The sequence below is a fragment of the Electrona antarctica genome, assembly GCF_951216825.1.
Source record: "Electrona antarctica genome assembly, chromosome: 9".
NCBI classification, from domain to species: Eukaryota; Metazoa; Chordata; class Actinopteri; order Myctophiformes; family Myctophidae; genus Electrona; species Electrona antarctica.
Genome location: NC_136790.1, coordinates 18,369,622 through 18,396,358, shown reverse-complemented (window position 1 = coordinate 18,396,358; position 26,737 = coordinate 18,369,622). Strand labels below are relative to the sequence as shown.

At 42.9% G+C, this 26,737-nt stretch overlaps 2 protein-coding genes across 2 annotated transcripts; both read left to right on the top strand.

Annotated features, from left to right (window-relative positions):
- Positions 1-3,400: 3,400 nt before the first annotated feature.
- On the top strand, positions 3,401-11,835 carry LOC306929630 (aquaporin-7-like). The gene is made up of 6 exons (XM_079510243.1): positions 3,401-3,665; positions 4,029-4,155; positions 4,641-4,778; positions 9,848-9,966; positions 10,574-10,791; positions 11,341-11,835. Exons 1-6 carry the CDS (start codon positions 3,474-3,476, stop codon positions 11,510-11,512), a joined length of 966 nt encoding a protein of 321 aa, XP_079366369.1. The 5' UTR covers positions 3,401-3,473; the 3' UTR covers positions 11,513-11,835.
- A 4,053-nt stretch (positions 11,836-15,888) lies between these two features.
- LOC306930430 (aquaporin-7-like) lies at positions 15,889-24,378 on the top strand. Its single transcript, XM_079511391.1, has 6 exons — positions 15,889-16,153; positions 16,517-16,643; positions 17,129-17,266; positions 22,408-22,526; positions 23,142-23,359; positions 23,909-24,378. Exons 1-6 carry the CDS (start codon positions 15,962-15,964, stop codon positions 24,078-24,080), a joined length of 966 nt encoding a protein of 321 aa, XP_079367517.1. The 5' UTR covers positions 15,889-15,961; the 3' UTR covers positions 24,081-24,378.
- The last annotated feature ends 2,359 nt before the right edge of the window (positions 24,379-26,737 follow it).

Below are 26,737 nucleotides of genomic sequence, written 5' to 3'. Positions count from 1 at the left end.
GTTGTAAGGCGCAAATGCGAGTACCTAGTCGCACTGTCGAGCCCTGTGTAGTGTAGTGGCATTTTCGCTGCATCGCGAGGCGATCCAAATTCCCCCCCGCGCACGCACGCACGCACACACACACACACACACACTGTACGTAGCTGTGTGTTGTTGCAGCGCGCGCGTGTGCGTGTAGTGTTGTTGTTGTTGTTGTTCGTGTCCATGTATGCGCGTCGGTTTGTCCCGCTTGTACCACGGCAGGTTTGCACAGTGCGCTCAGTGCGATATTTCCGAACGTGGGCGTTGTGTGTGTGTGTGTGGGTGGGTGTGTGTGTGTGGCTGGCCTGTGTTTTGTTGCGTAGGGATCGCCATGTGAGGGGGCTAGCCAATAAGGGCCGTGTGTTGCATGTGGAGAATTGTGTAGGTTAGTGTGTGTGGCGTAGCCGAACGGGGTGGTGAGAACATGAGGGGGATGTAGCACAGCAATCGGTGACCCCTACATTAAGCTGTGTTGCTCCCAAGATGCAGTGCAAATGCGTGTTGTAGCAACCGTAGCCAATGGGAAAACAGGATGCAGTGTTGCCAGGTCCGCGAATTGTAAGCGAGTTGTAAGTAGCGTGTTGAATGGCATTTTTTCTGGGCTTGTTGTCATAGACCTGGCAACAAATTAGGCGGGGGTGTCGGTGCTTGTGGCGTGTTTGTGTTTATTATTGATATTGATGTTGTTTGTGAGTGTGGACGGGAGGCGGCTTTAGTGGAAGTGCAATGACAGTTTTTACGCGGGTGTTGGTGAGTGGGGCCGTGCGGCGCGACATGAGGAGATAGGGAACGAAGGACGCGGAGGGTAAGTCTGTGACGTGTTAGTGTGTTTAGTGGGTTGTTGCAGTGTGTGTTGCAGTGTGTCAGTGACGTAGTAGCTGGTGCCTTTTGTTCCTGTCCTGGGGACACCTCCTGGGGACACCTTTTCAATTGTATATAAGATATTTGAGCTGAGGAAGTTTTCAGATTGTGTGAGAGGCCAGCCAGGCAAAGGGACATCTAACCGAATTATAACAGAATAAATAAATAAATTTAAAACCAAAAACAATTCAACCTATATTAATAAACAGTTTTTTTTAAATTGTGCATTCATGTGAACATTGTGTGTGAATGATGTTCCTCTGAAAAGGTTTATTATATTGTTTCCTTAGATGGTTTTCATTTGATGCAATCATGACAGCCATCAGTCAGTGCTGCCTGCTGCTGATATCTGCACTTGTCTTACACTTATCATTATAACTAATAAGACCGCTGACTGACTCACGTTCTGTCTCATTGTTGACCTCAGATAGCCTACAGTGAGTAGGCCTACAGTTATTTTTCAAATAAAAAAGAAAAGAAACCCCCAAATTACCGTTAATTCCATAATTCGTGAATCAAACTTGTCTCTCATGCTTAAATAAGGTAAGTGCTATATAATAAAATATAGAAATATAGCCAATATTAGCCATAACAAACAACATGCATTTAACCCAGGTCCAGGGGGCTCCCTGGTGGTTAGGTGTTCAATTGCAGCCAGGCTATTGTAATGCGTAATAGGCAAAAATGTAATGGCCAATGTAATACACGTATGAACCACTAGAGGGAAGCCACGCTCTCTCATTGGTTCCAAGAGATATGGGAACTGAAGTTCTTCTTGACACTGAGATCATGATGTGTACTTCAAACTCAAAGATTATGGATTTAAAGATGGATCTCCTTGAGAGACAGTGGCATAAAACTGTGTTTCTCTCAATGTATCAATAAATAAAACAAATTATAATCAGGGATCAGTCAGTCAGTCAGTCAGTCAGTCAGCCAGTCAGTCGAACATTTGAGTTGTGGTCTACTCTAGCCAACTGTTTCCCAGATGATGGGTCGGGAGTCGGGACCCATCTTTGGGATTTTTTTATGGTTTATGAGTAAATAGTAAATACAGTAGGCTATCTCCTTTTTTCTGTTTCCTATGTAATCATTTCCATAAATAAATGAAACATCTAATCAAATCAAACTTTATTTATAAAGCACATTTAAAAACGACTGACATCGACCAAATGCAATCAAATACAATCAGTACTACAATCTGATACAATCAAACACAGTCAGACAAACAAACAAGAAGAACAGGAGGTGATCAAACCAAAAGTTAAAAATTAAGCTTGGCTGTGATTAAAGGGCAAAGAAGTCAAAATCTAATGGCGGCTCTAATGTGAAGAGGAAGGCCTAGGAGCAAAAGCACAGTTTTGATAACGGAGGCTATTTGTTTGTCGAATTTAAAGGAGCTATCAAGGTTTTGGGGTTGAGAGTGCCAAAAGTATGGGAAGTGATGGAGGTGCAATCATGACCAAAGATGATGATTTCAGGTTTGGCTGTCATTTAAATGTAAAAAGGTTTGGCCATTATTATGGAAATAATATATGTCCATCCGGGTGAATGTATATCTTAGAAGTTTATTCAGAAGAACAGCAACAAGCAAACAACATCTACTAGTCTAGCAGGCTTAGCCTGTATCACTCCAACTTTCTCTCTCAGTACATCTCTCTCTCGTTGTCTCCATCCCACTCCCCTCCCCTCAGCTTCTCCGTAGGTCCTCTCTTATACCTCAGAAGCAGGTCCACAGATAAACATATAAACAATACAATACAGACGCCCTGACTGTCTTGGCCGTCGCCCCCCTCCTGAGGCAGGAACTACCCAGTGATACCTATTCAGGCCCAACAGGGTCTCATAACAAACAATAGGTGTGACATGGTCTTTTACATACAACTTGATCAAAGGGTTGATTGGATTAAGGCAGGCTTTCAGGCCAAGGTATCGTTGCTCACAGACACGACCAGACAGACTAGCATGGAACAATATACTATATAGATTTGAGTTCATATTTCCCACAACATTCCAGAAGAAGTTTAAGAAGTAGTGGAAAATTGCAGCTTGTATAGATCAGCTATATTCACTAGTTTGTGTCCTGGACTCACGGGGGAGATCAAATTTCTCTTTTGGGTCTTGACTGAGCTGGAACCACTGGTCTACCGTCTAGCCAACAGGAACAAAACCTGTTTTTTCTAATAACAAGGCAGTATGCCTTCTGTTAGCTGTTCACCCTGTTCACCCTGTTAGCTGAGTCCGAGACATTGAACTATTGGACGCCCTGTGTGTTTGTCACAGGGAGGAGGGGGCTGAGGCCTTAACCTTTGAACACACTTCATGGGGTACTCACTACAGATATAAAGAGAGAGAGAGAGGGTCAGAGACAGAGAGGGAGACAGAGAGAGGAGAGAGATATAAAGAGAGAGAGAGAGGGTCAGAGAGGGAGACAGAGAGAGGAGAGAGAGGAAGGAAGGAAGGAAGCTTGCAAGCAGAGGGGATCAGCAAAAAGTGATGCGTTGTGGAATAGAGCTAAGGGCCTCTACAGACGAGGACGATTTCATCCTCGTCAGTTAACGGAGGGGACTATAGTAACTTTTAACTTGTACATGAAAACAAAGCAAAAACTGAAAATCAACCCAAGTAAATTAGGGTGGAAAGAAGAGGAAAGAATGAACGAGCGGCCAGCAGCACTTCCGGGCCCTCAGAAGAAGGGCCGCAAAACTGTATTGCAGGCTTGGATCAAGAATGAGGTTTTTCGAGTGGGACTCGCCGAGACCCTGTGCACATATGTCATGATGGTAAGAGAGTTTATTTCACCTGCAGAGAGAGTGAACTAATGGAACCACATGTACCATTTATGGGTTGTGGTTTGATTTGTTCACTCTCTCTGGCTCAGGACTTTACTGTGAAGAATTTACTACGCAGGCTGTTGGCTGTGTTGGCTGTGTTGACAAAGCAAGTGTATTTATGTGGGTGCGGCCCCGCGAAATTGCCGCGCGCGTGTTCGTTTCCTGCACACGTCCGCGGCTGACCAGACCTGGAATCTGTTTAGCTTTTTTTTTTTTGTTACGCCCCTGTTACGCCCCTCTTGAGCAGACCTGTCGTTGATCCAGACAACTGGCCTTCTGACACTAATGAATGATTGTGATGTCCTCTTCCAGGTGTTTGGCTTGGGTTCTGTGGCCCAGGTAGTCACAGGCCAGGGAGAGTTTGGCCAGTACATCAGCATCCACCTGGGCTTCGGTCTGGGCGTGGCCATGGGAGTTCACGTCGGAGGGAAGGTCTCAGGTAGGTTAATAGGGATGAAGTGAGCTGACCACAAAGTTAAAAATGCAATTTAGATAGCATGTTATTTAAACAGATAGGCTACCTGGTATCAGACCAGAGGCCGATTCTATACAAAATGCCATCTGAATCAGTTGTCACAATTACATTTTTTTTCAAAATTGTCCAAAACTAAATAGCAGATGTACATACTTGCAGCACGGGACGAAGTTACGCGGTGTGAGCCTGTAGATCTTGATCTTTGAATAGCCAAGGCTAAAATCTAAAATGACACAGATGCTTCCCCGGTTTTAATGGGTTAAATGTACAGATTGTTATTTTGATTGCCTATTGTTCAGAGTAGACCGACGGTAGGTTCTTTACCTGTGATCTTTACCTAAGGAATCTTACAATGACACGGCCAAATGGCGACGGCAGGTTGTAAGTATTTAAAGTTACTGAAGTGTGCGATTCCGACATAAATAACCTTCACTCTTCCGTTGTACCAGGGGCACATATGAATGCGGCAGTGTCGTTTACCATGTGCGTGTTTGGCCGTCTGGCGTGGAGGATGCTGCCGCTGTACGTTGTCACACAGTTTCTGGGCTCATTCCTGGCTGCCGGGACGGTTTACATGGTTTACTACGGTAAGGACACACACGTCACACACAACGATGGAAACTATATTTGCGTGATTACATCAGAATAAATGATCAGAATCAATCAAATTTTCGTGTCAATTGAATATTTCCATTTATTGCCAAATGATACAAAAGAAAGACTATAAAAGAGGTAGATACCAGAACAGAGATGGATAATTATGAAACAAATTATGCCCAAACCACACTAAAGGGTCACAGCAATGCAACTCCTTGCAACTCAATGAGTGTGGTTTACCTTAAAAACGGTTTTGTCCCGACACGACGGTGTGGTTTGGGCTTAATTAGTCAAAGCACACTAGCACAGGGTAGTTCTTACTTCAGTTAATGAAAACCGCAGTGTGCCCACAAAACATTGTATGCATATCAGCAGATTAAACACTATACTTAAACTAATTGGCTCCATAATTTTTTCCCTCTTCTCAAACTTTGTCATGTCAAGAACCCCCAAAATTGATCTATTTGGCCGTGGACCTAGAGCTGAAATTATTTTGTGCCAGGGACTGGGCCCATACCAGATCTTTGGTGTCAAAATGTAAAAAGAAAAAAAGAAAACATACTCAAATGCATTCAATTTAAGGTTTTCAAGGTGTATGGAAAATAGCACATGACACAGAACCTAAACCACACCTCCAGCCGCCATTTCGTCAGTCTTAGTTTTACCGGCGAGATATCCAAGATATCCTCTTCTCCGAAAATCAAATTTATTTCGAATGGCACAGGTATGAGATGTTGTTATTCCTAGCTTGGACAATCTTTTAAACGCCGACTCCCTGGCACCACAAAACTGCAGCACATTGTTCACGTAGTAGGAAAACGCAGACAAGCGGTTCGCTCTCCCTCTGAGAGCGATGGCCACAGCCGCACAGGCAGTGAGCTGAGACCTGTTCCTTGTGATGGTGGAGAAGATGGAGGAGATGAACGGAGCCAGGCGCTTCAGGTCACTGTCCAGGGCGGCGAATGAAAAAGTCTTGAATTGATCCGCGGGAGACCGGCGCAGCACGAAACTCTGCTTGTGGTCACAGAGAACGCGGCACTCTCCATCGACAATCTGTAGGAATCCAGGTTTCAATTCCTCAACGAGATACGAGTGCAGTAAAATCTGCTTGGCTGCCGTCCTCCACTTCCCCTTGGCGAGGTGCTCAATGATTCCAGACACGTCTGTATCACACTGTAGCCTCACTCTTTTGCTGGGGTACTGGATATACACCTATGAGAAGGAAGGTGAAGCAATATGACTGGCACGATTAAAAACATTTAACTTGGCAATAAATTAAGTAATTGCGATTAACAATGTAATAGTTGAAAAAAAACCCGCCTTATTTAGGCTTCATAATCAAAAGTTGCACGGGTCAGATATGACAAATAACTTAAATATACAGACATTACTGACATATTTAATCATTTTATACTTTCAAAGAAATGTGAAAATGGCGGAAATAACTGATGCTTACAGCTTATATCTGCTATTTTTAGAACATATTTTAAAATGTATAAACATTTTTCAACAAGGAAACGATTATGATGATTATGCAACATAATTGTGATTATCTCAAATAATTGCAATTACTTTGTAAGTAACATTTTTTTAAAAGGTGCTATATAAATAAAGTTTATTATTTATTATTATTATTATTATTATTATTATTATTATTATTATTATTATTATTATTATTATTACAAGCTCACAATGCCTCGCATTTGTAAATCAGCTATTTTTTGGGCCAATGTTTTACCAGTTTTATAGTATAGTTGGTTGATTACTTTTTTTGTTTGTCATCTAAGCACTCTCACATGTTGAGAACCAGAGTTACATACCTCTGTATTACTAAGTCTTTTCTTGTACTGGGGGTCTGGATACCTCTTTAATGCAAATGGGTTGATGGGGGGACCTTCAGAGAGGCTGATGATGGGGAGACCTTCATTGTGGTTGATGGGAAGACCTTCAGAAGGATTGATGGGGGGACCATCAGAAGGGTTGATGGGGGGACCTTCAGAAGGAATGCCACTGTCCATCCTCATCTCCATCTCGTTTATATCCTCCTCCTCGACAGCAGTGTCGTACTTGGCTTGGCATTGTGCTTGGCTGTTGTGCTCTGCCTGCCACTTTTTCAACGTGGTCCAACATTTCTCCACTCTCAGTAGCGCATTGTAGCACCCGGCCGCGCATATGCGTGGCGACAGACCGGGCCGGTCCACCAGGGACACCCCGACGCTGGAGAACCGTCGCCACAGTGGCTGCGTATTAGTTCCAAACAGAGCACGCATTGCCTGCAACCTTCCCTTGCTGTTTAGTAAACTCACCCCACACAGCCGGCAGGTATACTGTACGTCAACTACAACTTGTACACTAGTGTAGCTGCCTGTATCTGTCATGCTGTCACACATGTTTGCGGTAAAATGTTTGTTTACATTCTCGAGTCTCGAACTATAGCTGCAGCAGTTTTGTCTATCAACAAGTGAGAAACAAATGCATGATGGAGCGGCGCTGGCTGATGACGTCAATTCCTTAGCAATTGTCACCAGACTTTTCCTATGGAAAAAGTAAAAAGGCTGGTGGTTTGTTTTTCTGTAAAAGTAGCTTGTTTCTGAAGAGTATAGCTGCTTATTGTCTCCACCAGGCCGAAGGCTTGGGGAGAGAGTATGTTTTGCACTCCGTCCGTCCGTGCGTCCGTCCTTCCGTCTGTGACCAGCTAATCTCCGGCACCATTAACCCGGTCGATGCCAAATTTTGCACACACACTCCCTGGATGCCAACGATGAACCTCTGCCCCAAAATTTCCAGAACGTTATAGCGCCACCAGGAGGCCGCTTTGTGCAAAACAAGTTTTTGGACAGTACACCTACAGATTTAGTCCAAACATCACGCAAATTGGTACACAGTCTCTCTAGAGCCATTCAACGAAACGGGTCTTTCAGATTTCTCAGACTCCATCCTGATTGGCTAAGATTGGCTTCCAAAGTTCGCAGGAGTGCTCAGTTTCAAACAAAATGCTGCAAATCATGAACACATTGTGTGATTTCCATGAAATTGTGCACGCACATTCCCACTAGGCCGAGGAAGAAATGCCACATGAACATTTTCAACTCAGCCTCATGGTGGCGCTATAACTGGCCGAAAAGTGTTTTTACCTCTAACTGCACAGATCTGTGGATAACTTTGTATGCCAACTCCCTAGAGGCCAAGGAAAAACGTTTTCCTGGAATTTTTCACATCTGCTCTTTATAGCGCCACCAGGAGGACGACATATGTAAAACACATTTTCTAATATTACTCCTTCAGATTGTATCCAAATTTCACGCAAATCGGTACACATGCTCTCCATAGTCATGTGGCTACGATTGGCTTCTAAACTTTTCAGGAGTAGCCCGCTTTGTACCCGTTTTGTACAAATCGCCACAACTACTCAACGCAGCGTCCGATTGTGGTGAAACTGTGCATGCGTATTCCCACTAGGCTTTGGAAGAAATGCCACTTGACAGTTTTCAAATCAGCCTCATGGTGGCGCTACAACAGGCCAAGCCACGTCACACACACACACACACACACACACACACACACACACACACGTTTATATTGCTCCTAAACATTTTGCCAAACATCACACTCACACTCCTATCCTCCTGGTGGAGACCTGTGCCCAGAAGCTGGGCACTTTTTCTAGTTTGGGCTTGCTTCATAATGTTCCCAATGTTCCTTCATAAATGTCAAGAACCTCCAATAGCCTATGTATTTAAATTTGGGCACGGAACCCCCATCTGAAAATATTTTGTGCCAGATATTAAGAACAGAATTCTAGAGCTCATACAAGATTTGTGTTGTTTTGTTACAATGTTTCAAAAACAACGTTTTTTTTCTATCTTTTTAGTTTTTAGTTTAATTTAGTTTATATTAAAAGTATAACTAATCATTACATTTAACATTACATCCAACATTTCTTTTTTGGTTGATCGAAAAGGCATAGACCGAAGCTCAAAGATGCCATTTAAAAAAACGTATTGCAAATCTACAAGCGCTGTGAGCTTGTAGATTCGCTATTTTGAAAACATTCACATATTATCAAATGGCCGATGTTCATAGCCAGCTAAATACTTCCAATAGAAAATATTAATATTTTCAATAGATCTCCAGCTGTGCTCCTTCAGGGGTCACCACTAGTGAATCATCTGCCTCCATCTCCCCCTGTTCTCTCACACCAACTAACTTCATGTCCTCCTTCACACTTCTTTCTCTAGTCTAGGCCTCCTGCCTGGCAGTTCCAAACTCAGAATCCTTCTACCGATATAGGCTATACTCTCTATCCCTCCTCTGTCCTTTGTCCAAAACCAAATAGATAAATAGGCCTATTTAAAATGTTGAATAGCATATAAAATCCCAAACGAATGCTACTAGTAATTGTTAGAGTTGTGTGTAATGTTTATTAGATTCACTGGTTGAACATTTATTCTTGGAGGGGAGGGCATCGAGGCCCCAAAATGGAGGATCGAGGCCCCAAAACCAGTGTACAAGACCAGCGGTACTCAAAGTGGGGTCCAGGGACCCCCAGGGGACCAGGGGTCCTTGAGGGAATTCCAGCATCACAATCATTTTAACCATTTCATTAATTTATATGCTGGCTATTAAAAAATAGCAGACCTTCACTATTTAGTTTCACGGGCAGCGTGGCACGAAGTGACGCAAGCTGACGTGGCACTCTTATCATCATGACGTAAAATAGACACTGACGTAAAATTGTCCATTCATTGTCAATGGGAATTTAATGTTTGTGTAGGACAAAGTTTGTGAACTTACACTGACTAAAAGCTGGATATAGGAGGGGCTAGCACCCCTCAAAAATCTCAAAACATATTTGGAAAAATGTGAATAATTTAGCTTAAAAAACAAACAACCCCACAAATCTTCTCTTCTGGGCGTTGCTGGCCAAAAACCTTCTCAGATGGGGGTCTGCGGCCAAATCAATTTGGGCGTCCTTGACACGAAAATGTTTGAGAACCACTACTGTAACAAAATAATAAACGCTGAAAATGACCTTCTCTCACTTACTATGTGATTACAGATGCCATACATGAGTTCAGCGGAGGGAACCTGACAGTGACCGGTTCCAAAGCCACGGCTGGGATCTTTGCCACCTACCCTGCACCATACCTCACTGTACAGGGTGGTTTAATCGACCAGGTGAGCATGCCTATGCTTACAACTAGCCCAAGCTGGACCCCCTAGCTGAGAGAGAGAGAGAGATGAAGCAGGGACACATTGCTAAAGTTCTATTCTTTGGCCTCCTGTAGTAACTCTGACTCTGAGGATCCCCTAGGGATCCCGGACCCCCTGTTGAAAACCCCTGCATGGCTTACTTTCAAAATTGCGGAAATAGCCGATCTACAAGCTCACAACTCATCGCATCGCAAGGCATTGTGAGCTTGTAGATCATGCTATTTCTGCTATTAATCTGAAAATGTATGAATACTTTTCAACATCCAAGCAATTATGACGATTATGCAAAAAGAAAAGAAAAAAATAAGCAATTACCTCACATAATTAGGTGATCATAATAACAGTGGCAGACAGCACAAAATGCGTGTGTGTGTGATGTATGATGGTGTGATTATCTCTGTGTTTGACGCATGTGTCTGTGTGTGTGTGTGTCTGTGTGTGTGTATGTGTGTGTGTGTGTGATAGATGATGGTGTGATTATGTCTGTGTTGATGCGTGTGTGTGTGTGTGATGGATGACGGTGTGATTATCTCTGTGTTGACGTGTGTGTGTGTGTGTGTGCCACTGCCAGGTGTTTGGCACGGCCATGCTGCTGGGGTGTCTGATGGCTCTAACGGACCAGAGGAACCAGCCCGCGGCGGCGGGCAGCGAGCCCCTGGCCAAGGGCCTCCTGGTGCTGGTCATTGGCATCTCGCATGGCAGCAACAGCGGCTACGCCATCAACCCCACCAGAGACCTGGCGCCCAGAGTCTTCACCGCCATGGCGGGCTGGGGAACGGACGTCTTCAGGTAATATATATCTCTCTAGCGGGACAGTGCACTTATATACTTGCGTGTCATGGACCCCAGGGTCCCCAAACTGATGTGTTTGGCTGCGGACCCCCATCTGAAAAGGAATGTGCTTGCTTTTTATAAAAGCAATGTTTTACCACTTTTTGCCGTTTTTAACCCTAACCCTCAAGTCTGACTTAAATTGAGTGCCTGTTTCATGCACTCAAAATAGCTGATCTACAAGCTCAGAAAGCACTGTGATGCAGATCTGCCATTTCAGGTGTGCATTGCACAAATCAAGCCTAAATACAGTATATCATGTTTACTGTATAACCATTAAAAAAATAATTCTTGGCCTAAAAATGGTCCTCACAATCTATTTCTGAAATTCTACTATACTTTGTGTGTGTAGTGACCCGGGTAGTGTAGTAATACTGTACAAGCACACGCACGCACGTCACACGCACACTTAAATACAATACAAAAATAAAATAAAAAGTTTGAGCAACGTTTGCTTTTGTGAGATACTCAATCTATTTTCTCTTTTCTCTCCACACTCACACACAGGGCTGGAAACGCATGGTGGTGGGTGCCTGTAGTAGCCCCCCTTGTGGGAGGGGTCATGGGGGCAGGGGCCTACAAGTTCTACGTGGAGTTGCTCTATCCCTCGCTTTGTGACCAAGGGCAGGATGAGGAGGAGGAGGAGCTTACGGACAAGTCGCAGCCTCTGGAAAAGTAGAAGAGCATCTGTATTGATGTGTGTGTATGAGGCCCTAGCAGTGAGATGTGTGTGTGTGTGTGTGTGTGTGTGTGTGTGTGTGTGTGTGTGTGTGTGTGTGTGTGTGTGTGTGTGTGTGTGTGTGTGTGTGTGTGTGTGTGTGTGTGTGTGTGTGTGTGTGTGTGCGTGACTGCGTTTGTCTCATTCAAGGACATTACTTTCTTCACGTACACAAACATTTCCTAGCATGGCCATGTTGTAAATATAAAATAAGAAAAATGCACACAAAGTTAGATGCCTGAAGAAGGTCTTTGACCGAAACGTTGCCTATAAATAAAGTTCGTATTGCAAGTGCAGACGGTGTTTGGGTCTTTGTGCACATTCTTCTGAGTACATTGAGCCCTGCCTACGCACCCATCTCAGAGCATTTAGGTGTGCATAAGACTTTGTTGCCTGTAAATATAAAACAAAACATCTGTTTTATACACACACACACACACATGTGGATTGTACAATATCATGGTTGTTTTTTGTAACTATGTGGGTAAATATGTGGCTTTTACCTTTCCTGTTCCCTTTCCCGACCACAAACTGGTCTACTGAACAGTACCTTAAGCTTAAGCTGCCATGAGTCACACACACACACACACACACACACACACTCACACACTCACACGCACACACAACCATTCTGTTCAGTGTCTTTTTCAAGGACACTTCAAACACTAACTCTGGGGGAACCTTGGATCGAAGTCGAACAGACCACTATACCTCCTGAGCTATACTGTCGCTCAACAAAAATGTTTGTCTATTAAAAAGGTATTTTCTGATGATAGTGCTATAGGTGTATCCCGGTCTCTATCTATGTCTATTTAATAAACACATAGTATATTTACTTCATGTAGATTGCAATCGAATCTGATCAGGAGATAGTATGCATTTATCAGCTTCAATTATTGTATAGTGTTCCGACTTTCAAATGTGTCTCTTCATAACCGCATTTATTTGTCATCGCTTCCAATTTGACCCAGTGGGTTCACCACTGAACACTGACCCATATGGTCATTATTTAAGGATTGGTTGACACACCAGAAAATAGGAGAGCTGCAGAGTTTCCTGCAATTTGTGTGGGACTTTGCAGTGATCAACCTGGCCCTTAGTGGTTCTAAAAAGTGGGGACCAGGGAACCCACATATAGGAGTCGACTCGTTGTGGGAGTCCCATGGGGCAGGGCTCCCCCCACCTCAGGCCCCTGGGGTACAGGGGGATCCTGCCATAAAATATTGTATAGGGGCTCGGGTCCTTGACATGAAACAGTTTGAGAACCACTGCATTACATCATGCTTGGCAACACAAGGGAAGGGACACATGTTCACAGTTTTCCAGATGTTCTTCCATTCTGGCAGACCCAGACAGACAGAGCATCATAAGCCACTAACTGACAAGTTGCACTGTGTACTGTGTAGCCTTAGGGTGAAATCAATGCGATAGGGGGCGGCGGAGAGCGTTGTGTTTTGAATAAAAGATATTAAATAACGTTATAACTTAATTCTGAAGCCACAATACAATGTAATTATTGGATAGGTCGACGATTTCCTCATAATGCATGCATGTTCACGTTTTCAAATCATTGTTAGGCCTAGCCTTTGTTCTTTGAATTCTGCCTCCGGTTTGTTGGTGAGGAATAGGCTACATATTATTGACACATCATTATTTCCATTAACAGGAAAGGGATCGTATAGTTTTTACTGTTGTATATGTAAAAGAAAGAAAGAAAGAAAGAAAGAAAGAAAGAAAGAAAGAAAGAAAGAGAAAGAAAGAAAGAAAGAAAGAGAAAGAAAGAAAGAAAGAAAGAAAGAGAAAGAAAGAAAGAAAGAAAGAAAGAAAGAAAGAAAGAAAGAAAGACTGAAGAGGCTTAAAAAGGGAAAAGAAAAAATAAGGCTCCCCAAATGTAGCCTATATTTGAGCTGAGGAAGTTTTCAGATTGTGTGAGAGGCCAGCCAGGCAAAGGGACATCTAACCGAATTATAACAGAATAAATAAATAAATTTAAAACCAAAAACAATTCAACCTATATTAATAAACAGTTTTTTTTAAATTGTGCATTCATGTGAACATTGTGTGTGAATGATGTTCCTCTGAAAAGGTTTATTATATTGTTTCCTTAGATGGTTTTCATTTGATGCAATCATGACAGCCATCAGTCAGTGCTGCCTGCTGCTGATATCTGCACTTGTCTTACACTTATCATTATAACTAATAAGACCGCTGACTGACTCACGTTCTGTCTCATTGTTGACCTCAGATAGCCTACAGTGAGTAGGCCTACAGTTATTTTTCAAATAAAAAAGAAAAGAAACCCCCAAATTACCGTTAATTCCATAATTCGTGAATCAAACTTGTCTCTCATGCTTAAATAAGGTAAGTGCTATATAATAAAATATAGAAATATAGCCAATATTAGCCATAACAAACAACATGCATTTAACCCAGGTCCAGGGGGCTCCCTGGTGGTTAGGTGTTCAATTGCAGCCAGGCTATTGTAATGCGTAATAGGCAAAAATGTAATGGCCAATGTAATACACGTATGAACCACTAGAGGGAAGCCACGCTCTCTCATTGGTTCCAAGAGATATGGGAACTGAAGTTCTTCTTGACACTGAGATCATGATGTGTACTTCAAACTCAAAGATTATGGATTTAAAGATGGATCTCCTTGAGAGACAGTGGCATAAAACTGTGTTTCTCTCAATGTATCAATAAATAAAACAAATTATAATCAGGGATCAGTCAGTCAGTCAGTCAGTCAGTCAGCCAGTCAGTCGAACATTTGAGTTGTGGTCTACTCTAGCCAACTGTTTCCCAGATGATGGGTCGGGAGTCGGGACCCATCTTTGGGATTTTTTTATGGTTTATGAGTAAATAGTAAATACAGTAGGCTATCTCCTTTTTTCTGTTTCCTATGTAATCATTTCCATAAATAAATGAAACATCTAATCAAATCAAACTTTATTTATAAAGCACATTTAAAAACGACTGACATCGACCAAATGCAATCAAATACAATCAGTACTACAATCTGATACAATCAAACACAGTCAGACAAACAAACAAGAAGAACAGGAGGTGATCAAACCAAAAGTTAAAAAATTAAGCTTGGCTGTGATTAAAGGGCAAAGAAGTCAAAATCTAATGGCGGCTCTAATGTGAAGAGGAAGGCCTAGGAGCAAAAGCACAGTTTTGATAACGGAGGCTATTTGTTTGTCGAATTTAAAGGAGCTATCAAGGTTTTGGGGTTGAGAGTGCCAAAAGTATGGGAAGTGATGGAGGTGCAATCATGACCAAAGATGATGATTTCAGGTTTGGCTGTCATTTAAATGTAAAAAGGTTTGGCCATTATTATGGAAATAATATATGTCCATCCGGGTGAATGTATATCTTAGAAGTTTATTCAGAAGAACAGCAACAAGCAAACAACATCTACTAGTCTAGCAGGCTTAGCCTGTATCACTCCAACTTTCTCTCTCAGTACATCTCTCTCTCGTTGTCTCCATCCCACTCCCCTCCCCTCAGCTTCTCCGTAGGTCCTCTCTTATACCTCAGAAGCAGGTCCACAGATAAACATATAAACAATACAATACAGACGCCCTGACTGTCTTGGCCGTCGCCCCCCTCCTGAGGCAGGAACTACCCAGTGATACCTATTCAGGCCCAACAGGGTCTCATAACAAACAATAGGTGTGACATGGTCTTTTACATACAACTTGATCAAAGGGTTGATTGGATTAAGGCAGGCTTTCAGGCCAAGGTATCGTTGCTCACAGACACGACCAGACAGACTAGCATGGAACAATATACTATATAGATTTGAGTTCATATTTCCCACAACATTCCAGAAGAAGTTTAAGAAGTAGTGGAAAATTGCAGCTTGTATAGATCAGCTATATTCACTAGTTTGTGTCCTGGACTCACGGGGGAGATCAAATTTCTCTTTTGGGTCTTGACTGAGCTGGAACCACTGGTCTACCGTCTAGCCAACAGGAACAAAACCTGTTTTTTCTAATAACAAGGCAGTATGCCTTCTGTTAGCTGTTCACCCTGTTCACCCTGTTAGCTGAGTCCGAGACATTGAACTATTGGACGCCCTGTGTGTTTGTCACAGGGAGGAGGGGGCTGAGGCCTTAACCTTTGAACACACTTCATGGGGTACTCACTACAGATATAAAGAGAGAGAGAGAGGGTCAGAGACAGAGAGGGAGACAGAGAGAGGAGAGAGATATAAAGAGAGAGAGAGAGGGTCAGAGAGGGAGACAGAGAGAGGAGAGAGAGGAAGGAAGGAAGGAAGCTTGCAAGCAGAGGGGATCAGCAAAAAGTGATGCGTTGTGGAATAGAGCTAAGGGCCTCTACAGACGAGGACGATTTCATCCTCGTCAGTTAACGGAGGGGACTATAGTAACTTTTAACTTGTACATGAAAACAAAGCAAAAACTGAAAATCAACCCAAGTAAATTAGGGTGGAAAGAAGAGGAAAGAATGAACGAGCGGCCAGCAGCACTTCCGGGCCCTCAGAAGAAGGGCCGCAAAACTGTATTGCAGGCTTGGATCAAGAATGAGGTTTTTCGAGTGGGACTCGCCGAGACCCTGTGCACATATGTCATGATGGTAAGAGAGTTTATTTCACCTGCAGAGAGAGTGAACTAATGGAACCACATGTACCATTTATGGGTTGTGGTTTGATTTGTTCACTCTCTCTGGCTCAGGACTTTACTGTGAAGAATTTACTACGCAGGCTGTTGGCTGTGTTGGCTGTGTTGACAAAGCAAGTGTATTTATGTGGGTGCGGCCCCGCGAAATTGCCGCGCGCGTGTTCGTTTCCTGCACACGTCCGCGGCTGACCAGACCTGGAATCTGTTTAGCTTTTTTTTTTTTGTTACGCCCCTGTTACGCCCCTCTTGAGCAGACCTGTCGTTGATCCAGACAACTGGCCTTCTGACACTAATGAATGATTGTGATGTCCTCTTCCAGGTGTTTGGCTTGGGTTCTGTGGCCCAGGTAGTCACAGGCCAGGGAGAGTTTGGCCAGTACATCAGCATCCACCTGGGCTTCGGTCTGGGCGTGGCCATGGGAGTTCACGTCGGAGGGAAGGTCTCAGGTAGGTTAATAGGGATGAAGTGAGCTGACCACAAAGTTAAAAATGCAATTTAGATAGCATGTTATTTAAACAGATAGGCTACCTGGTATCAGACCAGAGGCCGATTCTATACAAAATGCCATCTGAATCAGTTGTCACAATTACATTTTTTTTCAAAATTGTCCAAAACTAAATAGCAGATGTACATACTTGCAGCACGGGACGAAGTTACGCGGTGTGAGCCTGTAGATCTTGATCTTTGAATAGCCAAGGCTAAAATCTAAAATGACACAGATGCTTCCCCGGTTTTAATGGGTTAAATGTACAGATTGTTATTTTGATTGCCTATTGTTCAGAGTAGACCGACGGTAGGTTCTTTACCTGTGATCTTTACCTAAGGAATCTTACAATGACACGGCCAAATGGCGACGGCAGGTTGTAAGTATTTAAAGTTACTGAAGTGTGCGATTCCGACATAAATAACCTTCACTCTTCCGTTGTACCAGGGGCACATATGAATGCGGCAGTGTCGTTTACCATGTGCGTGTTTGGCCGTCTGGCGTGGAGGATGCTGCCGCTGTACGTTGTCACACAGTTTCTGGGCTCATTCCTGGCTGCCGGGACGGTTTACATGGTTTACTACGGTAAGGACACACACGTCACACACAACGATGGAAACTATATTTGCGTGATTACATCAGAATAAATGATCAGAATCAATCAAATTTTCGTGTCAATTGAATATTTCCATTTATTGCCAAATGATACAAAAGAAAGACTATAAAAGAGGTAGATACCAGAACAGAGATGGATAATTATGAAACAAATTATGCCCAAACCACACTAAAGGGTCACAGCAATGCAACTCCTTGCAACTCAATGAGTGTGGTTTACCTTAAAAACGGTTTTGTCCCGACACGACGGTGTGGTTTGGGCTTAATTAGTCAAAGCACACTAGCACAGGGTAGTTCTTACTTCAGTTAATGAAAACTGCAGTGTGCCCACAAAACATTGTATGCATATCAGCAGATTAAACACTATACTTAAACTAATTGGCTCCATAATTTTTTCCCTCTTCTCAAACTTTGTCATGTCAAGAACCCCCAAAATTGATCTATTTGGCCGTGGACCTAGAGCTGAAATTATTTTGTGCCAGGGACTGGGCCCATACCAGATCTTTGGTGTCAAAATGTAAAAAAAAAAAAAGAAAACATACTCAAATGCATTCAATTTAAGGTTTTCAAGGTGTATGGAAAATAGCACATGACACAGAACCTAAACCACACCTCCAGCCGCCATTTCGTCAGTCTTAGTTTTACCGGCGAGATATCCAAGATATCCTCTTCTCCGAAAATCAAATTTATTTCGAATGGCACAGGTATGAGATGTTGTTATTCCTAGCTTGGACAATCTTTTAAACGCCGACTCCCTGGCACCACAAAACTGCAGCACATTGTTCACGTAGTAGGAAAACGCAGACAAGCGGTTCGCTCTCCCTCTGAGAGCGATGGCCACAGCCGCACAGGCAGTGAGCTGAGACCTGTTCCTTGTGATGGTGGAGAAGATGGAGGAGATGAACGGAGCCAGGCGCTTCAGGTCACTGTCCAGGGCGGCGAATGAAAAAGTCTTGAATTGATCCGCGGGAGACCGGCGCAGCACGAAACTCTGCTTGTGGTCACAGAGAACGCGGCACTCTCCATCGACAATCTGTAGGAATCCAGGTTTCAATTCCTCAACGAGATACGAGTGCAGTAAAATCTGCTTGGCTGCCGTCCTCCACTTCCCCTTGGCGAGGTGCTCAATGATTCCAGACACGTCTGTATCACACTGTAGCCTCACTCTTTTGCTGGGGTACTGGATATACACCTATGAGAAGGAAGGTGAAGCAATATGACTGGCACGATTAAAAACATTTAACTTGGCAATAAATTAAGTAATTGCGATTAACAATGTAATAGTTGAAAAAAAACCCGCCTTATTTAGGCTTCATAATCAAAAGTTGCACGGGTCAGATATGACAAATAACTTAAATATACAGACATTACTGACATATTTAATCATTTTATACTTTCAAAGAAATGTGAAAATGGCGGAAATAACTGATGCTTACAGCTTATATCTGCTATTTTTAGAACATATTTTAAAATGTATAAACATTTTTCAACAAGGAAACGATTATGATGATTATGCAACATAATTGTGATTATCTCAAATAATTGCAATTACTTTGTAAGTAACATTTTTTTTAAAGGTGCTATATAAATAAAGTTTATTATTTATTATTATTATTATTATTATTATTATTATTATTATTATTATTATTATTATTATTATTATTATTATTACAAGCTCACAATGCCTCGCATTTGTAAATCAGCTATTTTTTGGGCCAATGTTTTACCAGTTTTATAGTATAGTTGGTTGATTACTTTTTTTGTTTGTCATCTAAGCACTCTCACATGTTGAGAACCAGAGTTACATACCTCTGTATTACTAAGTCTTTTCTTGTACTGGGGGTCTGGATACCTCTTTAATGCAAATGGGTTGATGGGGGGACCTTCAGAGAGGCTGATGATGGGGAGACCTTCATTGTGGTTGATGGGAAGACCTTCAGAAGGATTGATGGGGGGACCATCAGAAGGGTTGATGGGGGGACCTTCAGAAGGAATGCCACTGTCCATCCTCATCTCCATCTCGTTTATATCCTCCTCCTCGACAGCAGTGTCGTACTTGGCTTGGCATTGTGCTTGGCTGTTGTGCTCTGCCTGCCACTTTTTCAACGTGGTCCAACATTTCTCCACTCTCAGTAGCGCATTGTAGCACCCGGCCGCGCATATGCGTGGCGACAGACCGGGCCGGTCCACCAGGGACACCCCGACGCTGGAGAACCGTCGCCACAGTGGCTGCGTATTAGTTCCAAACAGAGCACGCATTGCCTGCAACCTTCCCTTGCTGTTTAGTAAACTCACCCCACACAGCCGGCAGGTATACTGTACGTCAACTACAACTTGTACACTAGTGTAGCTGCCTGTATCTGTCATGCTGTCACACATGTTTGCGGTAAAATGTTTGTTTACATTCTCGAGTCTCGAACTATAGCTGCAGCAGTTTTGTCTATCAACAAGTGAGAAACAAATGCATGATGGAGCGGCGCTGGCTGATGACGTCAATTCCTTAGCAATTGTCACCAGACTTTTCCTATGGAAAAAGTAAAAAGGCTGGTGGTTTGTTTTTCTGTAAAAGTAGCTTGTTTCTGAAGAGTATAGCTGCTTATTGTCTCCACCAGGCCGAAGGCTTGGGGAGAGAGTATGTTTTGCACTCCGTCCGTCCGTGCGTCCGTCCTTCCGTCTGTGACCAGCTAATCTCCGGCACCATTAACCCGGTCGATGCCAAATTTTGCACACACACTCCCTGGATGCCAACGATGAACCTCTGCCCCAAAATTTCCAGAACGTTATAGCGCCACCAGGAGGCCGCTTTGTGCAAAACAAGTTTTTGGACAGTACACCTACAGATTTCGTCCAAACATCACGCAAATTGGTACACAGTCTCTCTAGAGCCATTCAACGAAACGGGTCTTTCAGATTTCTCAGACTCCATCCTGATTGGCTAAGATTGGCTTCCAAAGTTCGCAGGAGTGCTCAGTTTCAAACAAAATGCTGCAAATCATGAACACATTGTGTGATTTCCATGAAATTGTGCACGCACATTCCCACTAGGCCGAGGAAGAAATGCCACATGAACATTTTCAACTCAGCCTCATGGTGGCGCTATAACTGGCCGAAAAGTGTTTTTACCTCTAACTGCACAGATCTGTGGATAACTTTGTATGCCAACTCCCTAGAGGCCAAGGAAAAACGTTTTCCTGGAATTTTTCACATCTGCTCTTTATAGCGCCACCAGGAGGACGACATATGTAAAACACATTTTCTAATATTACTCCTTCAGATTGTATCCAAATTTCACGCAAATCGGTACACATGCTCTCCATAGTCATGTGATCAAGACGGGTTTGTTTGATTTATCATAATCCACCCTCATTGGCTACGATTGGCTTCTAAACTTTTCAGGAGTAGCCCGCTTTGTACCCGTTTTGTACAAATCGCCACAACTACTCAACGCAGCGTCCGATTGTGGTGAAACTGTGCATGCGTATTCCCACTAGGCTTTGGAAGAAATGCCACTTGACAGTTTTCAAATCAGCCTCATGGTGGCGCTACAACAGGCCAAGCCACGTCACACACACACACACACACACACACACACACACACACACACACACACACACACACACACACGTTTATATTGCTCCTAAACATTTTGCCAAACATCACACTCACACTCCTATCCTCCTGGTGGAGACCTGTGCCCAGAAGCTGGGCACTTTTTCTAGTTTGGGCTTGCTTCATAATGTTCCCAATGTTCCTTCATAAATGTCAAGAACCTCCAATAGCCTATGTATTTAAATTTGGGCACGGAACCCCCATCTGAAAATATTTTGTGCCAGATATTAAGAACAGAATTCTAGAGCTCATACAAGATTTGTGTTGTTTTGTTACAATGTTTCAAAAACAACGTTTTTTTTCTATCTTTTTAGTTTTTAGTTTAATTTAGTTTATATTAAAAGTATAACTAATCATTACATTTAACATTACATCCAACATTTCTTTTTTGGTTGATCGAAAAGGCATAGACCGAAGCTCAAAGATGCCATTTAAAAAAACGTATTGCAAATCTACAAGCGCTGTGAGCTTGTAGATTCGCTATTTTGAAAACATTCACATATTATCAAATGGCCGATGTTCATAGCCAGCTAAATACTTCCAATAGAAAATATTAATATTTTCAATAGATCTCCAGCTGTGCTCCTTCAGGGGTCACCACTAGTGAATCATCTGCCTCCATCTCCCCCTGTTCTCTCACACCAACTAACTTCATGTCCTCCTTCACACTTCTTTCTCTAGTCTAGGCCTCCTGCCTGGCAGTTCCAAACTCAGAATCCTTCTACCGATATAGGCTATACTCTCTATCCCTCCTCTGTCCTTTGTCCAAAACCAAATAGATAAATAGGCCTATTTAAAATGTTGAATAGCATATAAAATCCCAAACGAATGCTACTAGTAATTGTTAGAGTTGTGTGTAATGTTTATTAGATTCACTGGTTGAACATTTATTCTTGGAGGGGAGGGCATCGAGGCCCCAAAATGGAGGATCGAGGCCCCAAAACCAGTGTACAAGACCAGCGGTACTCAAAGTGGGGTCCAGGGACCCCCAGGGGACCAGGGGTCCTTGAGGGAATTCCAGCATCACAATCATTTTAACCATTTCATTAATTTATATGCTGGCTATTAAAAAATAGCAGACCTTCACTATTTAGTTTCACGGGCAGCGTGGCACGAAGTGACGCAAGCTGACGTGGCACTCTTATCATCATGACGTAAAATAGACACTGACGTAAAATTGTCCATTCATTGTCAATGGGAATTTAATGTTTGTGTAGGACAAAGTTTGTGAACTTACACTGACTAAAAGCTGGATATAGGAGGGGCTAGCACCCCTCAAAAATCTCAAAACATATTTGGAAAAATGTGAATAATTTAGCTTAAAAAACAAACAACCCCACAAATCTTCTCTTCTGGGCGTTGCTGGCCAAAAACCTTCTCAGATGGGGGTCTGCGGCCAAATCAATTTGGGCGTCCTTGACACGAAAATGTTTGAGAACCACTACTGTAACAAAATAATAAACGCTGAAAATGACCTTCTCTCACTTACTATGTGATTACAGATGCCATACATGAGTTCAGCGGAGGGAACCTGACAGTGACCGGTTCCAAAGCCACGGCTGGGATCTTTGCCACCTACCCTGCACCATACCTCACTGTACAGGGTGGTTTAATCGACCAGGTGAGCATGCCTATGCTTACAACTAGCCCAAGCTGGACCCCCTAGCTGAGAGAGAGAGAGAGATGAAGCAGGGACACATTGCTAAAGTTCTATTCTTTGGCCTCCTGTAGTAACTCTGACTCTGAGGATCCCCTAGGGATCCCGGACCCCCTGTTGAAAACCCCTGCATGGCTTACTTTCAAAATTGCGGAAATAGCCGATCTACAAGCTCACAACTCATCGCATCGCAAGGCATTGTGAGCTTGTAGATCATGCTATTTCTGCTATTAATCTGAAAATGTATGAATACTTTTCAACATCCAAGCAATTATGACGATTATGCAAAAAGAAAAGAAAAAAAGAAGCAATTACCTCACATAATTAGGTGATCATAATAACAGTGGCAGACAGCACAAAATGCGTGTGTGTGTGATGTATGATGGTGTGATTATCTCTGTGTTTGACGCATGTGTCTGTGTGTGTGTGTGTCTGTGTGTGTGTATGTGTGTGTGTGTGTGTGATAGATGATGGTGTGATTATGTCTGTGTTGATGCGTGTGTGTGTGTGTGTGTGTGATGGATGACGGTGTGATTATCTCTGTGTTGACGTGTGTGTGTGTGTGTGTGCCACTGCCAGGTGTTTGGCACGGCCATGCTGCTGGGGTGTCTGATGGCTCTAACGGACCAGAGGAACCAGCCCGCGGCGGCGGGCAGCGAGCCCCTGGCCAAGGGCCTCCTGGTGCTGGTCATTGGCATCTCGCATGGCAGCAACAGCGGCTACGCCATCAACCCCACCAGAGACCTGGCGCCCAGAGTCTTCACCGCCATGGCGGGCTGGGGAACGGACGTCTTCAGGTAATATATATCTCTCTAGCGGGACAGTGCACTTATATACTTGCGTGTCATGGACCCCAGGGTCCCCAAACTGATGTGTTTGGCTGCGGACCCCCATCTGAAAAGGAATGTGCTTGCTTTTTATAAAAGCAATGTTTTACCACTTTTTGCCGTTTTTAACCCTAACCCTCAAGTCTGACTTAAATTGAGTGCCTGTTTCATGCACTCAAAATAGCTGATCTACAAGCTCAGAAAGCACTGTGATGCAGATCTGCCATTTCAGGTGTGCATTGCACAAATCAAGCCTAAATACAGTATATCATGTTTACTGTATAACCATTAAAAAAATAATTCTTGGCCTAAAAATGGTCCTCACAATCTATTTCTGAAATTCTACTATACTTTGTGTGTGTAGTGACCCGGGTAGTGTAGTAATACTGTACAAGCACACGCACGCACGTCACACGCACACTTAAATACAATACAAAAATAAAATAAAAAGTTTGAGCAACGTTTGCTTTTGTGAGATACTCAATCTATTTTCTCTTTTCTCTCCACACTCACACACAGGGCTGGAAACGCATGGTGGTGGGTGCCTGTAGTAGCCCCCCTTGTGGGAGGGGTCATGGGGGCAGGGGCCTACAAGTTCTACGTGGAGTTGCTCTATCCCTCGCTTTGTGACCAAGGGCAGGATGAGGAGGAGGAGGAGCTTACGGACAAGTCGCAGCCTCTGGAAAAGTAGAAGAGCATCTGTATTGATGTGTGTGTATGAGGCCCTAGCAGTGAGATGTGTGTGTGTGTGTGTGTGTGTGTGTGTGTGTGTGTGTGTGTGTGTGTGTGTGTGTGTGTGTGTGTGTGTGTGTGTGTGTGTGTGTGTGTGTGTGTGTGTGTGCGTGACTGCGTTTGTCTCATTCAAGGACATTACTTTCTTCACGTACACAAACATTTCCTAGCATGGCCATGTTGTAAATATAAAATAAGAAAAATGCACACAAAGTTAGATGCCTGAAGAAGGTCTTTGACCGAAACGTTGCCTATAAATAAAGTTCGTATTGCAAGTGCAGACGGTGTTTGGGTCTTTGTGCACATTCTTCTGAGTACATTGAGCCCTGCCTACGCACCCATCTCAGAGCATTTAGGTGTGCATAAGACTTTGTTGCCTGTAAATATAAAACAAAACATCTGTTTTATACACACACACACACACATGTGGATTGTACAATATCATGGTTGTTTTTTGTAACTATGTGGGTAAATATGTGGCTTTTACCTTTCCTGTTCCCTTTCCCGACCACAAACTGGTCTACTGAACAGTACCTTAAGCTTAAGCTGCCATGAGTCACACACACACACACACACACACACACACACACACACACTCACACACTCACACGCACACACAACCATTCTGTTCAGTGTCTTTTTCAAGGACACTTCAAACACTAACTCTGGGGGAACCTTGGATCGAAGTCGAACAGACCACTATACCTCCTGAGCTATACTGTCGCTCAACAAAAATGTTTGTCTATTAAAAAGGTATTTTCTGATGATAGTGCTATAGGTGTATCCCGGTCTCTATCTATGTCTATTTAATAAACACATAGTATATTTACTTCATGTAGATTGCAATCGAATCTGATCAGGAGATAGTATGCATTTATCAGCTTCAATTATTGTATAGTGTTCCGACTTTCAAATGTGTCTCTTCATAACAGCATTTATTTGTCATCGCTTCCAATTTGACCCAGTGGGTTCACCACTGAACACTGACCCATATGGTCATTATTTAAGGATTGGTTGACACACCAGAAAATAGGAGAGCTGCAGAGTTTCCTGCAATTTGTGTGGGACTTTGCAGTGATCAACCTGGCCCTTAGTGGTTCTAAAAAGTGGGGACCAGGGAACCCACATATAGGAGTCGACTCGTTGTGGGAGTCCCATGGGGCAGGGCTCCCCCCACCTCAGGCCCCTGGGGTACAGGGGGATCCTGCCATAAAATATTGTATAGGGGCTCGGGTCCTTGACATGAAACAGTTTGAGAACCACTGCATTACATCATGCTTGGCAACACAAGGGAAGGGACACATGTTCACAGTTTTCCAGATGTTCTTCCATTCTGGCAGACCCAGACAGACAGAGCATCATAAGCCACTAACTGACAAGTTGCACTGTGTACTGTGTAGCCTTAGGGTGAAATCAATGCGATAGGGGGCGGCGGAGAGCGTTGTGTTTTGAATAAAAGATATTAAATAACGTTATAACTTAATTCTGAAGCCACAATACAATGTAATTATTGGATAGGTCGACGATTTCCTCATAATGCATGCATGTTCACGTTTTCAAATCATTGTTAGGCCTAGCCTTTGTTCTTTGAATTCTGCCTCCGGTTTGTTGGTGAGGAATAGGCTACATATTATTGACACATCATTATTTCCATTAACAGGAAAGGGATCGTATAGTTTTTACTGTTGTATATGTAAAAGAAAGAAAGAAAGAAAGAAAGAAAGAAAGAAAGAAAGAGAAAGAAAGAGAAAGAAAGAAAGAAAGAAAGAAAGAAAGAAAGAGAAAGAAAGAAAGAAAGAAAGAAAGAAAGAAAGACTGAAGAGGCTTAAAAAGGGAAAAGAAAAAATAAGGCTCCCCAAATGTAGCCTATATTTGAGCTGAGGAAGTTTTCAGATTGTGTGAGAGGCCAGCCAGGCAAAGGGACATCTAACCGAATTATAACAGAATAAATAAATAAATTTAAAACCAAAAACAATTCAACCTATATTAATAAACAGTTTTTTTTAAATTGTGCATTCATGTGAACATTGTGTGTGAATGATGTTCCTCTGAAAAGGTTTATTATATTGTTTCCTTAGATGGTTTTCATTTGATGCAATCATGACAGCCATCAGTCAGTGCTGCCTGCTGCTGATATCTGCACTTGTCTTACACTTATCATTATAACTAATAAGACCGCTGACTGACTCACGTTCTGTCTCATTGTTGACCTCAGATAGCCTACAGTGAGTAGGCCTACAGTTATTTTTCAAATAAAAAAGAAAAGAAACCCCCAAATTACCGTTAATTCCATAATTCGTGAATCAAACTTGTCTCTCATGCTTAAATAAGGTAAGTGCTATATAATAAAATATAGAAATATAGCCAATATTAGCCATAACAAACAACATGCATTTAACCCAGGTCCAGGGGGCTCCCTGGTGGTTAGGTGTTCAATTGCAGCCAGGCTATTGTAATGCGTAATAGGCAAAAATGTAATGGCCAATGTAATACACGTATGAACCACTAGAGGGAAGCCACGCTCTCTCATTGGTTCCAAGAGATATGGGAACTGAAGTTCTTCTTGACACTGAGATCATGATGTGTACTTCAAACTCAAAGATTATGGATTTAAAG

What these genes read in the sequence shown, in the direction of transcription:
- LOC306929630 (XM_079510243.1), top strand. Translation starts at nt 3,474, where the DNA reads ATGAAAACAAAGCAAAAACTGAAAATCAACCCAAGTAAATTAGGGTGG. An exon ending in TGTGCACATATGTCATGATG is followed by an intron (nt 3,666 to 4,028) that starts GTAAGAGAGTTT and finishes GTCCTCTTCCAG; the next exon opens with GTGTTTGGCTTGGGTTCTGT. An exon ending in TGGGGAACGGACGTCTTCAG is followed by an intron (nt 10,792 to 11,340) that starts GTAATATATATC and finishes ACTCACACACAG; the next exon opens with GGCTGGAAACGCATGGTGGT.
- LOC306930430 (XM_079511391.1), top strand. Translation starts at nt 15,962, where the DNA reads ATGAAAACAAAGCAAAAACTGAAAATCAACCCAAGTAAATTAGGGTGG. An exon ending in GGTTTACATGGTTTACTACG is followed by an intron (nt 17,267 to 22,407) that starts GTAAGGACACAC and finishes ATGTGATTACAG; the next exon opens with ATGCCATACATGAGTTCAGC. An exon ending in AGGGTGGTTTAATCGACCAG is followed by an intron (nt 22,527 to 23,141) that starts GTGAGCATGCCT and finishes TGCCACTGCCAG; the next exon opens with GTGTTTGGCACGGCCATGCT.